The sequence below is a fragment of the Anolis carolinensis genome, unplaced genomic scaffold, assembly GCF_035594765.1.
Source record: "Anolis carolinensis isolate JA03-04 unplaced genomic scaffold, rAnoCar3.1.pri scaffold_10, whole genome shotgun sequence".
NCBI classification, from domain to species: Eukaryota; Metazoa; Chordata; class Lepidosauria; order Squamata; family Dactyloidae; genus Anolis; species Anolis carolinensis.
In genome coordinates this window covers 18,370,466-18,391,960 of record NW_026943821.1, presented here as the reverse complement: position 1 = coordinate 18,391,960, position 21,495 = coordinate 18,370,466, and the positions used below count along the sequence as shown (strand labels likewise).

Below are 21,495 nucleotides of genomic sequence, written 5' to 3'. Positions count from 1 at the left end.
GTGAACTATAAATCCCAGTACCTACTACTCCCAAATGTCCGGGCCAATTCCCCTCAAAACCCACCAGTATTCAAATCTGGGCATATCAGGTATGCATGGCAATTTTGGCCCAAAATCATCATTGTTTGGGTTCATAGCATTCTGGGTGTAGGTGAACTACAACTCCTCTACATTCCCCAGTAGGAGTCACAGTGCTCTGACTTGATGCACGGTGAACTACAACTTCCACCATGTGAAGCCAATCCCCCAAACTCCTCCAGTAAATTTAGTTGGTGCTCAGTTCTGCTGTGTTTTTTATGCAGACAGATTTGAAAGGAAAGGGCAGTAGGTGGGTCATGCAAATTTCACAGCAATGGAGAAACCTGGGATGCCTGCCTGTGGTGGAGGAAAATGCAAAATCTAGGGGAGATGCTTCCTGCTTTCGGCAGGAGAGGACGCATGGGAGAGAGCTCCCGAGGTTTGCAAAATCTAGGATGAAATGGTCCCCAAACGAAAGCGTTCCTTGGGTGGTGGACCGTAGTGTTTGGGAAGGACATTGGCAGGGGCTGAGGTTACATGTTCATTGTGCTCACTGTAACCTGCAATGTCAGTTGATGGAGTGACTCAGTGGCTCCTCAGCACTGGGAACTATAGCCTGTTTGTGGAGGCCGGAGGCTGTCTGTGTGGACAGACACCATGACACATACAGGTTTTTAGATATAGATAGATATGGATACAGAGATATATACCCTGTTTCCCTGAAAATAAGACATCCCCAAAAAATAAGACCTAGTAGAAGTTTTGCTGAATTGCTAAATATAAGGCCTCCCCCGAAAGTAAGACCTAGCAAAGTTTTTGTTTGGAAGCATGCCCAGCGCCTGCCAAACAGAACACCAGAGCATGCAGGATCGGTAAATTTGCATACCAGTTGTACATGGAAATAATGGTAGTAACAAGAAATTCTTGATAGGATTCACAGTTTGTCTGGTCATGCTGGTTTATGATGACAACTACTGTACAGTATATGATAAATGTTCATTTTTTTTTTTGTTCAACAATAAATGTGAATTCTTCTTCATGGAAAAATAAGACATCACCTGAAAATAAGACCTAGCACATCTTTGGGAGCAAAAAATAATATAAGACACTGTCATATTTTCGGGGAAACACGGTAGATAGATAGAGATAGAGATATATAGATATACATATACATATACATAATACACACACACACACACACATACACATACACACCAGGTTGGGAACCCAGCGATGCCTGGGTTATTTAAAAAAGGCATGATTTGTTTTTGATTGTTAGATATTCTCAGTTTGGAGTGGGTGAACTACAGTTCCCAGAATCGTGGGTCAATCCTCCCCAAACCCTGCCAGTATTCAAAGTTGGCCATTTTGGGTCTGTGTACCGAGTGTGGTTTAGATCTGTTGTTGGCTGGTCATCGCCTGGCTGCAGTGCTTTGTGGATGGGGGTGAAGTACCACAACTCCCAGAGTCCCGGGGCAATTGTCCCAAAACATCTGTCAGTATCCATCGCAGGCTATGTTGAGTCGTGTGCAAAGTTTGATCCAGATCCATCGTTGGCTGGGTTCAGTGCTCTTTGAATGCATGGGAACTACAACTCCCAAAATCAAGGCCTATTCCCACAAACCCCTGCAGTTCAGTTGGTCATGAGGCTTCTCTGTGCAAAGTTTGGTCAACTGTCGGTGGGGGTCACTGTTTCTCTGGATGCAGGTGAACTATAACTCCCTTTCCCCCAAACTTGTCCAATATGCTCTTTTGGTTATGGGGGCTCTGTGTGCCACGTTTGGTCCTGGTCCATCATCGGAGGGGTTCGGAGTGCTCATTCATTGCAGGTGAACTATAAATCCCAGTACCTACTACTCCCAAATGTCCGGGCCAATTCCCCTCAAAACCCACCAGTATTCAAATCTGTGCATATCAGGTATGCATGGCAATTTTGGCCCAGAGCCATCATTGTTTGGGTTCATAGCATTCTGGGTGTAGGTGAACTACAACTCCTCTACATTCCCCAGTAGGAGTCACAGTGCTCTGACTTGATGCACGGTGAACTACAACTTCCACCATGTGAAGCCAATCCCCCAAATTCCTCCAGTAAATTTAGTTGGTGCTCAGTTCTGCTGTGTTTGTTATGCAGACAGATTTAATAATAATAATAATAATAAAACTTTATTTATACCCCGCCACCATCTCCCCAACGGGGACTCGGGGAGGCTAACATGGGGCCACGCCCAGAGCAATACAATATAATAACATATAAAAACAACATATCATTACACAATTAAAAGCAATACAATAGATGATAATAGACATTACATCAAGAAATCCAAAAAAAAAAAAACCAGTTAAACAAGGTCAGGCCGCATGGACACAAGGATAAAACTCGGAGTGAGAGGGACAGAGGGGGTACTCCATTGTGGGCAGTGACACAAGAAAGTAGGGCAGTCTAGAAAATAAATGCTGAGGGGGGAGTAACACAGACATATATAGCAAAATTACTCACCGAAAGCACAGCGGAAGAGCCATGTTTTCAAATCTTTCCTAAAAGCTAACAGAGTGGGAGCTTGCCTGATCTCAGTGGGCAGTGCATTCCATAGTCGGGGGGCCACAGCGGAAAAGGCCGTCTCCCTTGTACTCACAAGGCGGGCCTGGGATATAGGTGATAAAAGGGCGTAAAGATCGGGCAGGTTTATGGTAGGAGATACGGTCACGGAGGTAGGTGGGTCCCAAACCGTTCAGGGCTTTATAGATGATGGTCTGCACCTTGAATTGGGACCGGAAAATGAACGGCAGCCAGTGGAGCTCCTTAAACAGGGGAGTGGATCTCTCCCTGTAACTTGCCCCCGTTATTAATCTGGCCGCCGATCGTTGGACCAATTGTAGTTTCCGGGCCGTCTTCAAGGGAAGCCCCACGTAGAGCGCATTACAGTAGTCCAATCTAGAGGTAACTAAGGCATGCACCACCGTGGTCAAGTCAGACTTCACGAGGTATGGTCGCAGTTGGCGCACAAGCTTGAGTTGTGCAAAGGCCCTCCCAGCCACCACCGACACCTGTGCTTGAAGCGTCAACGCTGAATCGAGGAGGACCCCCAAACTGCGGACCTGTGATGGAGTGACTCGGTGGCTCCTCAGCACTGGGAACTATAGCCTGTTTGTGGAGGCCAGAGGCTGTCTGTGTGGACAGACACCGTGACACATACACACATACAGGTTTTCAGATATAGATATAGATAGATATGGATACAGAGATATAGAGATATATAGAGATAGAGATATATAGATATAGACACACACACATATACATACATTCATACATACATATCCAGGGACCATATGTGCCATATATATATATATATATATATATATATATATATATATATATATATAAAACACACATATATATTCTATTCATCTCAGGCGGGAGCGGGGGCAGGGGGTGCCATCAAAAATACTGCTTGCTTACACTTGAAAATTACCTAGGGCTGGCTCTGCTAGTGGGAATTGTGAAGTAGGGGGAATTTGCATGTGGGAGGTGATTGGCTGGTGCAGGGCAGAGGGAGGAGCACTTGGGAGATGTATATAATAGTCCTCACCATGCAATAGTCGCGCCCCCATTTTTGGCTCGATACTTACTTTTTCTCATAAGGTTTTCTTGAGCATTTTCAAGTTTTTTTCAAGCTGCTCTGAGTCCCCTTCAGGGTAGAAATATATGTAGTAATTCAATAAATAATACATTTTTCTTGTCCCCTTCCAGTCCTCCGGAGACACAAGGAACGCGCGCGGAGAAGCTCTCTCCCCGGACGCAGATAATTGAAGTGAGGCCAGCGTCCAAGGTAAGGAAGGAGGCCTCTCCCTCCCACGAACCTTCGAAAAATATAGGCAGTTCCCAAATTTAAAAAATGATAGGTTCTGTAGGCTTATTCTTAAGCTGAATTCGTTTGTAAGATGGAACAGGTATATGTTTAAAGTATAACTCCAGCCTAGATTTTTTTTTTCTTGTCAGGAGCAACCGGAGTTGCTTCTGGAGTGAGAGAATTGGCCGTCTGCAAAGACATTGCCCAGGGGATGCCCGGATGTTTTGATGTTTTTCCATCCTTGTGGGAGGCTTCTCTCAGTCCCCGCATGGAGCTGGAGCTGAAAGAGGGAGCTCATCCGTGCTCTACCCCGGTGGGATTCGAACCTGGCAGCTTTTAGGTCAGCAACCCAATCTTCAAGTCACGAGGCTTTTATCCCCTAGGCCATCAGAGGCTCCTTACTCCAGCCTAGAGAGAGAGAGATAGCGCTAGTGCTTTCATAGAATCATAGAGTTGGAAGAGACCTCATGGGCCATCCAGTCCAACCCCCTGCCAAGAAGCAGGAAATTACATTCAAAGCACCCCTGACAGATGGCCATCCAGTTTCCAAAGAAGGAGCCTCCACCACACTCTGGGGCAGAGAATTCCACTTCCGAACAGCTCTTTGGATAGCATAGCTGGATGGCCATCTGTCGGGGGTGCTTTAAATGCGATTTCCAGCTTCTTGGCAGGGGGTTGGACTGGACGGCTCATGAGATCTCTTCCAACTCTATTATTCTATGATTCTAAGCAGTTGGCAAAGTGGAGCTTTGGGCAAGTTGGTGTAGTGTGTGCATTCATTCAGTCAGCTGTTGACTTATTATGACTATTAATTTCATAGGATATTTTAAGATAAGGCATACTTGGGGGTGTTTTTACCAGTTCCTACTCTGAAATCTAGTGTACAACACTTGATATTTATTGTTGGCTCCCAATCAACGTACTAACCTGTGCTGACCCTGTTTAGTTTTCAAGATCAAGCACAAGCTGGTGCCTTTAAGATATTTAGGTAGGGACCACTTTTTTATGGACCAATTTCATATCTGAAGAAAGCTCTGTACCTGATATTCACAATCACAAAGCATTAGTGACATGTATTTATATCCCACTTTTCTCCCACAAAGGGACCCAAAGTGGCTTCCAGCTTGTTATAATGCAATTAAATGCAAAATAAAACCAACAACAATCAACAACAAATGCAGTTTAAAACCAACAACAATCAATAATAAGCAATTAGTAAAACATAAATAGAATTCTACAGTTGGAAGAGACCTTGTAGGCCATCCGGTCCAATCCCATTTGGCCAAGAAGCAGGAAAATCACATTCAAAGCACCTCCAACAGATGGCCCTCCAGCCTCTGCTTAAAAGCCTCCAAGTAGAAGCCTCCATCACACTCCAGGGCAGAGAGTTCCACTGCTGAACAGCTCTCACAGTGAGGAAGTTCTTCCTGATGTTCAGGTGGAATCTCCTTTCCTGCAGTTTGAAGCCATTGTTCCGCGTCCTAGTCTGCAGGGAAGCAGAAAACAAGCTTGCTCCCTCCTCCCTATGATTTCTCCTCACATATTTATACATGGCTATCATGTGTCCTCTCAGCCCTCTCTTCTGCAGGCTAAACATGCCCAGCTCTTTAAGCCGCTCCTCATAGGGCTTGTTCTCCAGACCCTTGATCATTTTACTTGCCCTCTGGACACTTTCCATTTTGTCAACATTTCTCTTCAATTGTGGTGCTCAGAATTGGATACAGTATTCCTTGGCCTGACCAAGGCAGAATAGAGTAAAATAGCATGACTTCCCTGGAATAGCAGAATAGCATGACTTCCCTGGATCTAGAAACTCCTATTGATGCAGGCCAAAATCCCATTGGATTTTTAAGGCACTGCCACTGTGTTGGCTCATGTTTAACTTGTCCACGAGGGCTCCAAGATCCATTTTGTAACAACTGGTACTTGCTCTTATAATTGAAATACACTACCACAGTGTACAGACTTTCAGAATGAAAATTGGATTTATTCCAGGGGTTGTTATTTTCATCTTAAAAGCTTAAAAAGGATGAAAGTATGTAAAGTCTGTGTTGCAACATCTGTAGAGAATAGTGTAAATGAGGCATGGGCAAACTTTGGCCCTCCAGTTGTTTTGGACTTCAACTCCCACAATTCCTAATAGCCAGAAGGCTGTTAGATCTTCAAGTCTTCAAATCTTAGTTCAAGGTAACAAGTCTAGCTGTTTTATACCTTCAGTTTTCCCATCTGTGAAATGGTAATGTGGTCCTCATAAAGGTCGCAAGATAATCTTTTTACTAAAGGTAACTTATAGTGCTCCACTCAGCGCCCTCCCAGGCTCCCACAAAACTCCCACTGGCTCCAACAAAACCTCCTAAACCTGGCTCTAAGAATTATAAAAAAAATTAAAACCAGGACAATAAATAAAGAATAACAATTTGAAAACAGGTGAATTGCAGACAGGAAACAATCAGGGCCAGCTAACTCCTCCCAACAAAGTATTCCACCAGTCAGAAATCAGCCGGGATTCAAAGCTACAAGAAAAGTCCACAACAGTGCCATACAATTGATTCCACTATCACACAGAATAAAAACATAATTGTTATTATTATTATTATTATTATTATTATTATTATTATTATTAAAGTATTATTATTATTATTATTATTATTATTATTATTATATAATTCCTAATATTTAGGTGCTTCATTTCCTAGTTTTAGGTTAGATTAGGTCATTGTGCCTTCAAGCCATTCCTAACCATGCCATCCCCTCCACCAAACTGGTGGCCCATTTTATTTTATTTTATTCTAACTGATCTTATTTTTATCTGATTTATATGTTAACTGAGATTTTATGATTTACTGTATTGTTTTGGTTAAGGTAACTGTTTTGTATAACTGCTGATTTTATTGTGTTTGCATTGCAATATGTTTTAACTGATTTATTGTTTTGTATTTTGGGCTTCTGACCCATGTAGCCTCCCCGAGTCCCTGCCGGGAAATGGTGGCGGGGTAGAAAAATAAAGTTACTTACTTATTTACTTACTTACTAACTTATGGCAATCCAATCACAGGGGTTGCTTGGCAAGACTTGTTCAAAGAGAGGATGCTGCTGCTTTCCTCTGAGGCTGAGAGAGTGTGACTTACCCAAGGTCACCTAATGTATAAGTATCATCGATGGGATGGACCTACAGGGAATACATATGAGTGGCTATAAAACACTTGTATACTCCGTCGATGATACTTATACATTGAATTTATTTATTTGAAGAACTTGCTACAATGGAAAATTGGCTATTCTAGGTTTTCTGTACCTTTGTAAACTACCACCTGAGGAAGACTACACAGTCAAAACTGGTCGTGGGTGGTTATAAACTTTGGATTTATTTAAAATTTTGGATTCAAAAGATTTACAAATTTGGACATATAGGTTTGAATGCACAGTCTTCTATGTGGAACATGAACTTTGTATCATTGGACTCACAAACCTTGAGTATAAGAGCTAGGCTTTCTATGAACATGTGTACAGTAGAGTCTCACTTATCCAACAGGCCGGCAGAATGTTGGATAAGCGAATATGTTGGATAATAAGGAAGGATTAAGGAAAAGCCTATTAAACATCAAATTAGGTTATGATTTTACAAATTAAGCACCAAAACATCACGTTATACAACAAATTTGACAAAAAAAGTAGTTCAATACGCAGTTATGCTATGTACTGTATTTACAAATTTAGCACCAAAATATCATGATATATTGAAAACATTGACTACAAAAATGTGTTGGATAATCCAGAATGTTGGATAAGTGAGACTCTACTGTATTTGTAACACATTGATTACTGTATATCCTCGAGTATAAGCCGACCCGAATATAAGCCGAGGCACCTAATTTTACCACAAAACAACTGGGAAAACATTGACTCCAGTATAAGCCGATAGTGGTAAATTTCAGAAATAAAAACAGATACCAATAAAATTACATTAATTGAAGCAATGTTTTTGAATATTTACATAAAGCTCTAATTTAAGATAAGACTGTCCCACTCAGATTAAATCATTATTCTCATCTTCTTCAATGTAAATGTGCTTATGTATCCTTTTAATAATACAGTAGAGTCTCACTTATCCAACACTCGCTTATCCAACGTTCTGGATTATCCAACGCATTTTTGTAGTCAATGTGTTCAATACATTGTGATATTTTGGTGCTAAATTCGTAAATACAGTAATTACTACATAGCATTACTGCATATTGAACTATGTTTTCTGTCAAATTTGTTGTATAACATGATGTTTTGGTGCTTAATTTGTAAAATTATAATCTATTTTGATGTTTAATAGGCGTTTCCTTAATCCCTCCTTATTATCCAACATATTTGCTTATCCAACGTTCTGCCAGCCCGTTTATGTTGGATAAATGAGACTCTACTGTAATAGAGTAAAATAATACATGTCATAATAATAATAAATAATAATACAAGAAAATAATACATGTAGTAATAGTGTAAAATAATAAATATAATAAGATCAGAGTGAAATAATAAATGTATTAATAATAATAATAAAATAGAGTAAAATAAATGTAATAGTAGTAACAATAATAGAGAAAAATAATAAATGTAATAATACCAATAATAATAGAGAAAAATAATAAATGTACCATATATTCTTGAGTATAAGCTGACCCAAATATAAGCCAACCAGGACCCTCACCCGAGTATAAGCCGAGTGGGGGCTTTTTCAGTCTTTAAAAAAGGGCTGAAAAACTAGGCTTATACTCGAGTATATACAGTATATTGTTTTGGATTCTGCTTTAGGAATTCTCACCTTTCCTATATAAGGATGATTTTGGTTTAGAGACATGTATTTTGAATAATTTAATATAATTTGAAACTCGACAATCCTTGTCTGCACATTAAATTTTCCATGACTATAGCATATAGATGGCAAACTGTCTTATAGTTTATATTATTGGATTATATTTCTGTTTGTAGTGGCCTCTTGCCTTTCTACTTTGGGGAATCCCTTCTCTGTATTGTAGACTTCAGGCAGAGTCAGGGTTAGAAATCAATAATGAGAATGAATTAATGTGATTCAAAGCAGGGCTGTAAGACGGAGGGAAAAAATTAGAGAACTAGATAGTCCATTTGAGAAGGTGATTAGGAAATGTTTGAGAGAGGAAAAGAAGGTGGCAGGAGGTCTGTACAAACAAATCATAACGGTAAAAGAAGAAATAGTAGAGGAAATTTTCCAAACATGGAGAATGGACATGGGAATTGAGCGGAAAGACATTCAAAGGGAAAGAAGTAATATAGCAAAATAAAAGTACAATGTATTAAGATGAGCAAGAAGGAAAATGTTACAAAAATGGTACAGAACTCCTGCACAACTTTCACTTTTTTTAAAAAAAAACAGGGGTAAAGGATAGATGTTGGCGTGGTTGTGAACAAAGAGGGGTGTTTAATCACATGATATGGGAATGTGATTGAGTGCAAGAATATTTATTTATTTATTTAAAACATTTATGCACTTTTGACCTGATTGCCCCCATTTTATCCATTGATTGTGATGTTCGTTTTATCACCTTCCCTATCTGTTTTTATGGTTGTTTTTGTATCTTGTGCTTTTGATTTGTTTATTGTATCTGAATGTTACGTTTATATTGTTTTTACTTACTTACTGTATATACTCGAGTATAAGCCGACCTGAATATAAGCCGAGGCACCTAATTTTACCACAAAGAAACTGGGAAAACATTGACTCCAGTATAAGCTGAGGGTGGTAAATTTCAGAAATAAAAATAGATACCAGTAAAATTACATTAAATGAAGCATCAGTAGGTTAAATGTTTTTGAATATTTATATAAAGCTCAAATTTAAGAAAAGACTGTCCAACTCTGATCAAATCATTATTCTAATCTTCAATGTAAATGTGTTTATGTATCCTTTTAATAATAATAGAGTAAAATAATACATGTAATAATAATAATAATAAATACAGGAAAATAATATATGTAATAATAAATAGAATAAAATAATAAATGCAATAATAATAATCATCATCATCATCATCATTTAATCACTTATTAATCGCCCTCCATCCAAGATGCTCTAGGCGATTTACAAGATAAAATTGTAAAGGGTAAAAATACATACATACAAATATTGATAAAATTAACATAGATTAAAAGCTCTAGTAAAGAGCCAGGTCTTGAGTGCTAGGGTAAAAGGCCCTAACTCACGCATGACTCTCATATTATAATAATAATAATAATAATAATAATAATAATAATAATAATAATAATAATAATATCAGAGTGAAATAATAAATGTATTATTAATAATAATAAAAATACAGTAAAATAAATGTAATAGTAGCAACAATAATAGAGAAAAATAATAAATGTACCATATATTCCCGAGTATAAGCTAACCCAAATATAAGCCAACAAGGACCCTCACCCAAGTATAAGCCGAGGGGGGCTTTTTCAGTCTTAAAAAAAGGGCTGAAAAACTAGGCTTATACTCAAGTATATACAGTATATTGGTTTTAACTATCATATTTGTCATTCTGTCACTCTGCCATCGGAGCTCATATATATATATATATATATATATATATATATATATATATATATACACACACACAATATAATTTACAATAATATATAATAATTATAACATATTGTATATACATATAATATTCATAATATTATATTGTAATACGATATAATACTAATAATACAATATAATATTAATTATATATTATATTTTACATGTAATATTACTAATAATATTACAATATATTGATACAGTACAATATAGTAATTTATTGCCAGTATTGTCCTATGCTAATAATATAATATTGTATGTAAATTTAATTTGTAAGCCGCTCTGAGTCCCCTTCGGGTTGAGAAGGGCGGCATATAAATGTAGCAAATAAATAAATAATACAGTAGAGTCTCACTTATCCAACATAAACGGGCCGGCAGAACGTTGGATAAACGAATATGTTGGATAATAAGGAGGGGTTAGCCTTTTAAACATCAAATTAGGTTATGATTTTACAAATTAAGCACCAAAACATCATGTTATACAACAAATTTGACAGAAAAAGTAGTTCAATATGCAGTAATACTATGTAGTAACTACTGTATTTACCAATTTAGCACCAAAATATCACGATGTATTGATAACATTGACTCCAAAAATGGCTTGGATAATCCAGAACGTTGGATAACTGAGTGTTGGATAAGTGAAACTCTACTGTAGTCTCACTTTGCTTTGCTTTGCTCAGACTTCTTCACTTGGAATAACCCTGTGTCCAGTTCTGAGCAAAGCAATTCAAGAAGGCTGTTGACAAATCCTAGCAGCCTCTGGCACTGTGGCCAATGGAGAAGAATGCTGGGGGTGACAGTCCAAACTTTACTGGGGATTCCAGTTCTTAGAAACAGAGGGGATGGAAAGAGGGAGATTGACGCAGAGAAGCCCTTCTTTGGTGGAACCTTGAGTTTCCCTTTCTTTCTTTGCAGTTTCTGGGGAGAGAGAAGCTCCCCTGGGAGGCTAGCAGCCTTCAGGCGGAGCGTAAGAACCAGACCTCAGAGAGTGCAGAGAGGTACCTCCTATTCATGTTTTGGGGGGGAAGGCCAGGCTGGGGGTTGGGGTTTTGGGGGCCCAGAGATCTGGAGGGGGGCATCCAAGGACGCCGCCTTCTTCCCAGGGGCTGGCAAGGGCCTTGGGATGGGGCTGGCCTTGGGAATGGAAGGGAGAAGGCGGCCAGGGATCTCAAACTCTTCTTCTTTCCCTTGTCCTTCTAGCAGCTTCCTCTCGGAGCAAATCCTGACTTCACCAAAGGACAAACAACCCATAGAGTTGGTGAGTGAAAGAAGGGGGCTAGAAAGGGAAGAGCTTGCCTTTCTCCTTCCTTCGGGAGATGGGTTCTTGCTCAGAGCATCCACTTCCCTCTTCTTTCTCCTCAACAGGGTTCAAAGGAAGTTGGGATCCCTTCGGAGGTCCTGGAGGAGGGGGCGGCCCGGGCCCTCGATACAGAGAGGTAGGTCCTTCCCATGGCAGGCAGAGGTCCCCTCCACCACCCAAGTGAGGCCAAGGGGGCCTCGCCTGCAGCCCTATTCCAGGGGGTTTGGTGGGCTCCATCTGAGAGACAGGAGAGAACTTCTTCTGACCTTGCTTTCTTGTCTCTCTCCTTGCAGTGTCCAAGAGCCCCCTCTGAAGACATCGATGGTAAGAGAGGGAAGGGGGTGGTCAAAAAGGGGGGCTGCTTCCTCTCCATCCCCACACCTCTTTTCCTCTCCTCACTCTACAGTTGTATTGTGGTAATCTCTGAGTGGTTAGACTCAATTTAACCCTCTGTGGGGGAGATTCCACCAAAAGTGTAGCAGAGTAGCAAAAGCAGACTTTCAAAAACAGCAGATACTTACACGCGGTGAGCAAAGAGAAGCCTTTTTCTGTTAGGATGGCTATCAATTGCAGAGGCTCAGTAAAAGTTCAAAAAACATTTATTCAGGTAAAAAGAATTTCATTGTAGATAGAAAGGTTTGGGAGCTGTCTAGCTTTCTAGAGTAGTTTCTAAGGAAAAATAACAAACATCTAGATAGTCACATCTTGCCTAGAGGGACAGCAAGATGCTGCTATTAGCTTGAAGAACAAAGAGAGAAGAGACTGAACCAAAATGGTTCCGACTTCATGGTCCAGTTTATTGGGGCCATAAAACATTCTGACTAATGAGAAGTTAGTGTCCCTGAAGATTCACATTTCTACTAACATCAAAGTAAGGGATATAAGGTAAACAGGATAGAAAGAGGGGAAACACAGTAGAGCCTATCTGGGCATGCTTTGGAAACAGGGAAAGGATTCCCTCAATCTAGTCTTATCATCTATCTGACTACATCTAGACTTGAGTGGTCCAGGGTGATTCCCAACTCCTAGTCTTCCTCCCCTGGGCTGTCTTCCCATTCCTTCCCTTTTGGCCCCACACCCATGAGGGAAGGGGGCAGCCCCTATTTCACTCCTTTTCTCCATTGTCTTTTACAGGACTCCGAAGCGGCAACGCTGGCTGACATCCCCAGCCTGGAGGATGAGGTGTGGGACCCTCTCCCCAGTACAAGCAGGTACGTTGCTCTTCGCCAGGAGGGGTGACCGTTGCCCCCCTTCTTGTCCTACCAGGTCTCACCTCTTGTGCCTCTCTTCCAGCTCCGTAGGACCCGGCGAAGATGAAGATCCTGCCCTGCACCCGAGGAGATGGTCCTCCCTGGACCCAGAACAGGTAAAGCTTAGAGTTCCCCCTGGCGAGGCCTGCAGCCACCACCAAGGAGGCATCGCCCAACGCCGCCAGGATGCCCCATCGACCTTCTAGGTGGCAGGTTTGTCCAGAGATGTCCAGCCTTCAGGTAGGCTGCTCTTCTCAGCTCCTGCCATTACCCAGTGGTCTCTTTGGCCACTGGAAAGGTATGTAGGGACCCCAATGCCCAGTTCCTTCCAGCAAGCATCACACACGCATTCACCTGCCACTGCTCTCCCTGCACTTTTGGCCCAGGAGCCTTTCCATGGCTGCCAGGTGACATTGTTTCTCTTCTTTTTTTTTTTCTTCACAGGCAAAACAACACCTGCACCATCTTTGCCTGCTGGTCTGCAGTTCCTCCTCTGCAGAGGTCACGCAGGCAGTGGATTACGTGGCCCGAAAACATCTAAAGATGGCCACGGACCACTTTCTGGAGTCCGACGGGAGGTAAGAAAGCTGGGCCTGGGGGTGCCACTCCCCTATCCCCAGGGGACCCTGAGCGGTCTCCCCATAGGGTTGGAGCCAAGGCTGACCTTGACCATGGCTCCCTCTTCCCTTTCTTCATTCACAGGGCATGTGGTGAATTAGTAAGCGCCGTACTCAATTCACCATATTGTTGCCTGGAAGCGGCGCTGGACCTGTTCCTGGCCAAGGTGAAGGAGGGACCTTGGCTGGCCCAGGAGGGCAAGGAACAGGGCAGCCCTACTTTTGATGCGGCCACGGTAAGGACCTCCCCACCTGCACTCTGTTTTTAGGGGGCTGGGGAAGGAGAACGGGGTCCCCTCTTTCTTGACCTTTCCTTGCATTTGAGCCTCCTTCTTTCTCTCCGCAGGCAAGAGCGACGCGGGCCATCGGCGGGATCGTCAGACACATCAGGGACAGCACGCGCCTGGAGGGGTGGTTCCTGGAGCTTCTGCTCGCCTTGGTGACCAACTTCATCGAGGTGACAAGGCCTGGGTTGGAGGCACCCAGCAGGAACCGGAGCAACAGCTACGTTCCTCCAGAGTAAGGAGAGGGTGGGGAGGAAGGGTCTGCGGGACTCCCAGCCCTTTTGGGGGGCTGAAGGGGGACTCAGATCCTTCACTAGTAAGTAATCCTTTTTCTTTCTTTCTTTTTCAGAGAACTGGCGAAGATCATCATCGTGCTGGTGAAGAGGGTGGCACCAAAGTCCTTCAACAGGACCTCCGAGTGGATGCTAGAAGATGACCCAAGCATCTGCCCTGAGGGGATAGCCCTCCAGTTGCGGTAAGGAACTAAGGGCTGATGGAGGTTCAGGGAGGAAGCCCAGCTTGTTCTCTCTGGCTGGGTTCCCTCACAGGGGTCTTTCTTGTCTTCCAGGAGCCTCCTCAAGTCCTCCTCCTCCTCCCTACTCCAGCACCTGCATTCCATCTGGGAGAAAGAAGCGCCGCTGGAGCATTCGGCCGGCGTGGTGGCCTTCTACGTCCAGGTGAGGAGGGTTGTTCAGCCAGGGTTATGGGTTGGAAGGGGCCTTAGGGCAAGGCTGGGGAGACAAGGAGAGGAGAGGCAGTGCTTCCCTTCCTAGCTCCAGCCCTTCATGCTTCTCTTCTTGTCTTTCAGCTGCTGCAGATCGGCCAGCGCCCACACTCCTCGGAGAAGACCTGGGCACTGCTGACGGCCTGGCTTCAACATCACAGCCTGGCCGTCCAAGATCAGAGCAGGCAGGGCCTTCTCCTGCTCTGCGAGACATACTGGGAGGTAAGCCAGGCAGAGCCCAGGCTCTACGCACCACAGAGAGGCTCTTGTGATCATAGGAAGGACCTTCCCCAAACAAGGGGGAAGGCTATGGTCGGGAGTTCTCTGCATTGACTGTATCCTCCTTTCTCTCTCTTTTCAGACCATGGGCCTTCAGGAACTCCTAGACGGCATCATCGGCGGAATGCAATCACCGCACACTAACATCGCCATGGAGTTCCTGAACCTGGCTGGCCAGCTGGAGCCCCTGCTGCATATTGAAGACCGGGCCCTTGCGAAGGTTCACCTAACTGCCACGTGCCGCCGCCTCTTCCACCATGTGAGTCTTAACCCCTGGGCCTTTTTGGGGAGGGCGCTGGCTCCCCCCTCTCCCCAAGCCCTGAGAAGGGGCTTCATGCGAAGAAACAGGGAGAAATAGGGTCTCCTTTTCCTTCTCCCTTTTAGGAGGCGGCCAACATCCGAACGGCAGCCCTCGAATGCTTCCGGCATTTCATCTGGCGCCCGGGACATCCTCTTCAGGAGCGTCAAACCATCAGTGACCTCCTGGTGGTGCTGATGCATGTGGAGGATGAGGATGAGGAGGTGGCCAAGGTAGGCGGGAGGGAGGCCCAGTGCTGGGGCTCAGGAGGGAGGGAAGGTAGGAAGGAAAGTGGAACTGACTCAGCTTTCTTCTTTTCTTTGCAGACTGCGAGGGAGACCCTCAGGGAGGCGGCGGACGTCCTGAATTGGCACCTGAAGGACAGCGTTCTGGCGGAGGACACCTTCAGCTTGCAGGAGCTGCTGCATAAGATCTCCAAGCGCCTGGTGAGTGCCCACCCTGAGGCATGGGAGTCAAGGGTCCTTATGCCCGGTGGGCGGAAGGAGCCCCCTTTTTGACCCCTGTCTCTTCTCTAGATCCATCATTGCCGCCCCAGGAAAGAGTTGGAGGAACAGGTGTATGGCTGCCTCCGTATCTTTAAAAGCCAACGTCCATCGGCTAGAAAGGTGGCAGCCATGTTAGTCGGTAAGGAACTGGGAGGGTCTTGGCCCCCTTTGTGCCCACTCCTGGCCTCCAGATCCGCCTTTGGGGCAGCAGGAGGGGCCTCTTCCCCCCTTCTGGGGATCCTGAGCCTCTTTGGGGAGAGCTCAGGTTCAGGTTCCCCTTCCTCCCCTTCCCTCCCCCTGGGCCCTCTGGGTCTTCCCCTTCCTTGGGTCTAGGGTGGGGGGTCTTTGCTCATGGAAGTGGTCCCTCTCTTCTCTCCAGGCCACATTCTGCACAACAACTACAAGATGTGTGCCGACAGGAACCTCTACACCTACCACACCTGTAAGTGGGGCCTGAGAGGCGCTGGGCCTTGGGGAGAGAGCCTCCCGGGGGGGTCCATGGGCCACCCCTCACCTGCTAACCTGCCTTTCCTCCTCCTTTCCTCTCTTCCTTCCAGGGCTGATGAACCTCCTTGAAGACCGTGACCCTGAAGTCAGGCGAGTTGGCAGGGAGACTAAGATCATCCTTGCCAGGGTCACCGCCCTACACCACCGACAAGGGCTGCGGGCTGCTCTTCGGCGCTTGGCGGCTCCCTGCAGGCGGGAGAGGTACCCCCCAGAGTACGCCAAGAGGCCACCCGCCTGATGGACTGGTAAGAGAGGGAGGGAGGAAAAGAAGGAGGAGGGAGGAAGGGAGGGGGAGGAGGAAATGGAGGAAGGAGGGAAAAGAGGAAGCAATGGGGAAGGGAGGGAGGAGGTAAGAAGGGTTGTAGGAGGAATAGAGGGAGAGAAGGAAGGGAGGATGGAGAAAGGAAGGAGGGAGTGAGGGAGGAAATGGGGAGAGGGAGGGAGGGTGGAAAAAAGAGAGAAGGAAGGGAGGAGGGAGAAAGGGAAGGAGGGAGGGTTAGTGGGACTGATGGAAGGGAGGGAGGAAGGAAGGAAGGAAGGACGGAAGGAAGGAAAGGAAAGAAAGAAAGAAAGCAAGAAGGAAAGGAAGGAAGGAAGGAAGGAAGGAAGGAAGGAAGGAAGGAAGGAAGGAAGGAAGGAAGAGAAAGAAGGAAAGGAGGAAGGAAGGAAGGAAAGGAGGAAAGAAAGAAAGAAAGAAAGAAAGAAAGAAAGAAAGAAAGAAAGAAAGAAAGAAAGAAAAGGAAAGAAAAGGAAAGAAAGAAGGAAGGAAAGAAAGAAGGAAGGAAAAAAGAAGAAAAAAAGAAGGAAGGAAAGAAAAAAGAATGAAGGAAAGAAAGGAAGAAAGAAAGAAAGAAAAAAGAATGAAGGAAAGGAGGGAAGGGAAGGGAAGGGAAGGGAAGGGAAGGGAGAAAGGAAAGGAAGGAAAGGAAAAGAAAGGGAAGAAAGGAGGTTGTTTTTTTAAAGAGCTCAGTCAACAGTGTTAAGTCTGATCTGCCTGGAGTGTAGAGACTCAGGCAGCGGAGACTCTTAGGGCAGAAAAGAGAGAAGAGAGGGGAGCAGGTCAGCCAAGGGAGGTCTGCCTTCGAGTCTCCTTCCGCTGAGGCCCAAAGAGAGGCACCAGTAGAAGGAGACCCAAGCCCTGCTTTCTCTCCCTTTGCAGGAACACCACGATCCCACGTGCGCCCGCCCGGAACACCTCCGCTCCAGCTGTGCCGCATCACCAAAGGGAAGTAGCATTCAGGAGGCGGGAGTCTGCCCAGCCCTGGCCCAGGGAAGCCCTGCCCCCCCGCCCCCATTCTGGGCCCCATCGTCACCCTGGGGCCCTGGGGAGCAGAACAGAGCAGAGCAGAGAAGGAAGACCATCTGGGCCGCCCAGGCCCCTGTGCTGTGCTCTGTTCTGTGTGGGATTTGGGGGCCTGGAGGGGAGGGACAGAGCCATCCCAAGGTAATTTTTGGGAGTAGGTGACCAGAATTTTGGCGACCCTCCCAAACAAATTGCTGATAAATACCGGTGCCGGCGATGGAAGGCCCAGCCACCTGTCCGCACGGCCACTCTCCTGCTCTCCCTCGCTGTCCAAGGACTCCTTGCCCGCCGCCTGCCTGTCGATGGGCCTGTGTGTGTGCGCAGTCCTTCCAATCGACCACGTGGTTGATTGGAAGGCCTGCACACATGCACAGGCCCATCGCCAGCTGAGCCACCCATCGGCGAGCGATCAAAGCCCTGCACGTGCGCACAGGAGTCCCATCAGCCATTTTGGGCTTCGATCGCTCACGCAGATGGATGGCTGGCATGCCTTACATATCCGCGTGAGTGATCAAAGCCCTGCGAATGCGCACAGGAGTCCCATTGGCCATTTTGGGCGATGAGACTTCTGTCCGCACACGCAGGGCTTCCATTGCCTTGAGGCAGAAAAAAGCATGGGCGATGGCGGCGGGCAACGGCAGCAGGCACCATGCTTACACGGCGGCGCCTCGAGTGCGTCCCTGTGGCTGTGCGCCACAGGCGACCGCTTAATTTGCCTCGCCGTTGGACCGCCTCTGGGGAGGGGCCACCACCTGCACCCTGGGCCTTTCTCTTCCACATGGGCTGGGCCCCGCCTCCTTTGACCTACAACCCCCCCTCCCTGACCCCTCCCTCTCGGCCTGGGATGCCACCACCGCCCCCTCCCTCCCTCCCTTCTCCAAGGTGGCATCCCTTCAAGGGCGCTTCTCCCTCCCTCTTGCCCACCCAGATGTGCCACCCCTCCTCCCCTCCCTCCTCCTTCCCCCCCAAACAACCCCATTGCCCCCTCCTCTGTCCCCACCCCATCCAAAGGGTCAAGGGGAGGGTCAGGGGGTCTCAGCCCCTCCATCTGTCCAGGCAGCTCGGGAGGCTCAGCTCCATTTGGGGAGAGGTGGCCGCCTACAGGTGGCCATTCCTCCTTCCATGGTGCTGTGTCTCCCGATGGGCTGAGATCCCCCTTGGGTTCCCCTTGCCCCCCCCCAACACACACACACTTGTCATAAGTACTTTCAAAAGGTTCTTTTATTCCACTTTCAGTGAGACAGGTTGTATTAGGCAGTAGACAGAAGTAGACACAGACTCCTGTATTGGGTTTTATAATAATCATATTGGTTACATAGACAAAAGGGGATATTGCATCAACATTTACACATATAATCTAACATGCATTCATCATTCATTCATTCATCAAGCATTCTTACCATCCTTCTTGTTGAAGTTGATCAGTTTCTTGAGAGGAGACGACAAGTCCATGAATTGTAGTTTTCCAGGCCTTATTCCTTATTCCAGTTAGGCCGCATTCATACACCTTTCCCACTCAAATCACACATAATATATTTCATAACATCATATATTTCTTGACACACCTGCCCCCTCCTCACCTGGATTCACCCGGAAGGAGGCTTGGCTGCTGGGAGCCAGTAAGGAGGAGGAGGAGGGGTGGCGGACTCTATTAACACCACTCGCGCTTCTTGCAGGTCCACTCCAGATGGAGGAAGAAAGGGACCGTGACCTTCGAGGGAACACCGAGGGACACAACATCAAAGGACCCTGGTCATCGAGGGACATACCATCAAGGGACCCGGCCCTGACCTTCGAGGGACCGTGACCATCGAGGGACAGTTAACATCAAAGGACCCTGGTCATCGAGGGACGTAACATCAAGGGACCCGGGCCCTGACCTTCGAGGGACCGTGACCATCGAGGGACACGTAACATCCATGGACCCTGACTGGCACCTGTAGGAAGAAGACAAGAGAAGACAGGACTTCTTTTTTGTTGTTGTTGTTGTTTTATTGTAAACTTTTAAAATGTGTATGTGTTGTTTTTTAAAATGTGTATGTGCTGTTTTTAAAATATGCATGTTTAATATATTTATTATTTATTATTTATATTTAATATATTTATTGTTGTCTTGTGTGGGAGCGGACTCCACTCCCCTGCGAAAGCGCTACTCTTCCCCTTTGGCTTCTAGGGCTGCCTCCTGTGAATCCAGGGCTGGCCGTGGAGGGAGGGAGGCCCAGGCCTCTCTTGCAGCAGAGGGTTCCCAAGGCCCTCCTCCCTCCTCTGCAAACCCCAGGACTCACAGCCCAGCGCCGGAGTGGAAGAGCCGCCCTTGAGCAGCTCAGTGAGAGAAACCCCCCACTCTTGGTTTATTGTAATTTAAAATTATATCATTATATTAGTTAATGTATAATTAGAATAAATGTAATCCTTTATTTTTAATTTAGCATTTTCCATATTATTTAATGTTTAATTAGAATAAATGTAACCTTTTCCTTTTAATTTAGCATTTTCCATGAATTCCTTTGGGGAGGGAGACCCAAACTCAGGCCTCATCGACACTGACCCTTTCATGCAGGTTGAACTGCGTATGAGGCTGGGTGTATACTGCCCTCTATCCCAGGATCTGATCCCAGATTATCTGTTTATTATATGAGTCTGGGAAAAGCAGATAGTCTAGGATCAGATCCTTGGGTATAGGGCAATGTAGATGCAACCTGAGTATGTTTTGTACATATAATACAGTTCAAACTGCATGAAATGACAGTGTAGATAAGGCTGCCAGCCCCATCTACACTGCCATATAATCCTGCTTCAGAATGCATATTCACGCTGGTTTAAAATGGATTATATGGCAGTTTAGACAGGGCCTAAGAGGAAGAAGTTAGAGAAGATAACAGTACTACAATGTAGGGGAGATCGACACTGTCCTATTTCACAGGATCTGATCCCAGATTATCTGCTTTAAACTGGATTATATGAGTCTACACTGCCAGATAATCTGGGATCAGATCCTGGGATAAGGGGCAGTGTGGAAGGGAATGTAGTTAGTGCAAATATAGTCCTGGGCTTACAGTGGGGGGAGGCCCAGGCTTCTCTGGTGGAGGGTTTCCAAGGCCCTCCTCCCTCCACTGCAAATCCTAGAACTTTCAGCTCAGCGTTGGAGAAGAACTGCCCTTGAACCGAACAATGAGAGTATCCCATATGCTCTGTTTTTTGTAGCTTACCTTATATGATTATATCGTATAATGTTGTAATATTTAATATCTGTTCAAATTAGAATAAATGTACTGCTTTATTTTTAATTTGATACTTTCCTTGGATTCCTTTGGGGAGGGGGAGGGGGACCCAAATTACCAGGGCCTGCACCTACTCTGCCATATAATACAGTTCAAACTGTATTATATGGTGAGTGTTGGCTCGTATAATGCAATCTAACACAGTTATATGAATCTACACTAACCATATAATACAGTTTGAACTGCATTAAATTGACAGCATAGGTGAGGCCTAAGAGGAAATGAAAATGCTGGTGTTTGGTTTATGCAAATATTTGTGTCATTACCCTGTGTCATGTTAAGATTATGTGACCGTGATGGCTGTGTAAATAAAATCTGTTTATTTTTTTAGAACAACTGTGTGTATGTTTGTGTTTATAAATGCTTTGCCGGGGGAGACATTCCTTATGGAAATGCAAAACTAGGAAAGACCATTGAATCAATATATTTATTCATCAAATCATTGGTTCCAAGAGACTGTACTGGTTTGGATTAATGATAAAAATTTTCCCAATCTCTCCTTTTTGTGGTCTGAACCAAATCAAAGAAGAGAATGATCTCTGTAACCAGAGAAAGAAGCTAAAACATCATGTGTTTTCAGAGACTCTGATGCAAATTGATCTTCATGAAAGCTCATGCAAATATAAACCAATGAGTCTCAAAGGTGCTGCTGGGTGGAGCCTTTTATCTGCACCCATTTG

At 45.1% G+C, this 21,495-nt stretch overlaps 1 protein-coding gene across 2 annotated transcripts in view; it reads left to right on the top strand.

Moving 5' to 3' along the window:
• Window positions 1-21,151, top strand: part of LOC103280536 (uncharacterized) — a 29,702-nt gene extending 8,551 nt beyond the window's left edge. The window contains exons 3-22 of one of the 2 annotated variants that reach the window (XM_062962147.1): window positions 3,767-3,845; window positions 11,382-11,464; window positions 11,670-11,724; window positions 11,832-11,902; window positions 12,060-12,090; window positions 12,901-12,977; window positions 13,060-13,132; window positions 13,461-13,594; window positions 13,719-13,869; window positions 13,980-14,152; window positions 14,267-14,392; window positions 14,486-14,594; window positions 14,726-14,863; window positions 15,003-15,179; window positions 15,305-15,451; window positions 15,545-15,664; window positions 15,755-15,863; window positions 16,104-16,166; window positions 16,282-16,476; window positions 17,391-21,151. In XM_062962147.1, coding sequence (XP_062818217.1) covers window positions 3,767-3,845; window positions 11,382-11,464; window positions 11,670-11,724; window positions 11,832-11,902; window positions 12,060-12,090; window positions 12,901-12,977; window positions 13,060-13,132; window positions 13,461-13,594; window positions 13,719-13,869; window positions 13,980-14,152; window positions 14,267-14,392; window positions 14,486-14,594; window positions 14,726-14,863; window positions 15,003-15,179; window positions 15,305-15,451; window positions 15,545-15,664; window positions 15,755-15,863; window positions 16,104-16,166; window positions 16,282-16,469 — 2,104 coding nt within the window. In that variant the 3' untranslated portion in view covers window positions 16,470-16,476; window positions 17,391-21,151. Of the gene's footprint in view, window positions 1-3,766; window positions 3,846-11,381; window positions 11,465-11,666; window positions 11,725-11,831; window positions 11,903-12,059; window positions 12,091-12,900; window positions 12,978-13,059; window positions 13,133-13,460; window positions 13,595-13,718; window positions 13,870-13,979; window positions 14,153-14,266; window positions 14,393-14,485; window positions 14,595-14,725; window positions 14,864-15,002; window positions 15,180-15,304; window positions 15,452-15,544; window positions 15,665-15,754; window positions 15,864-16,103; window positions 16,167-16,281; window positions 16,477-17,390 lie in introns of both variants that reach the window. The other variant, XM_008119893.3, reaches the window with a different exon arrangement.
• The last annotated feature ends 344 nt before the right edge of the window (window positions 21,152-21,495 follow it).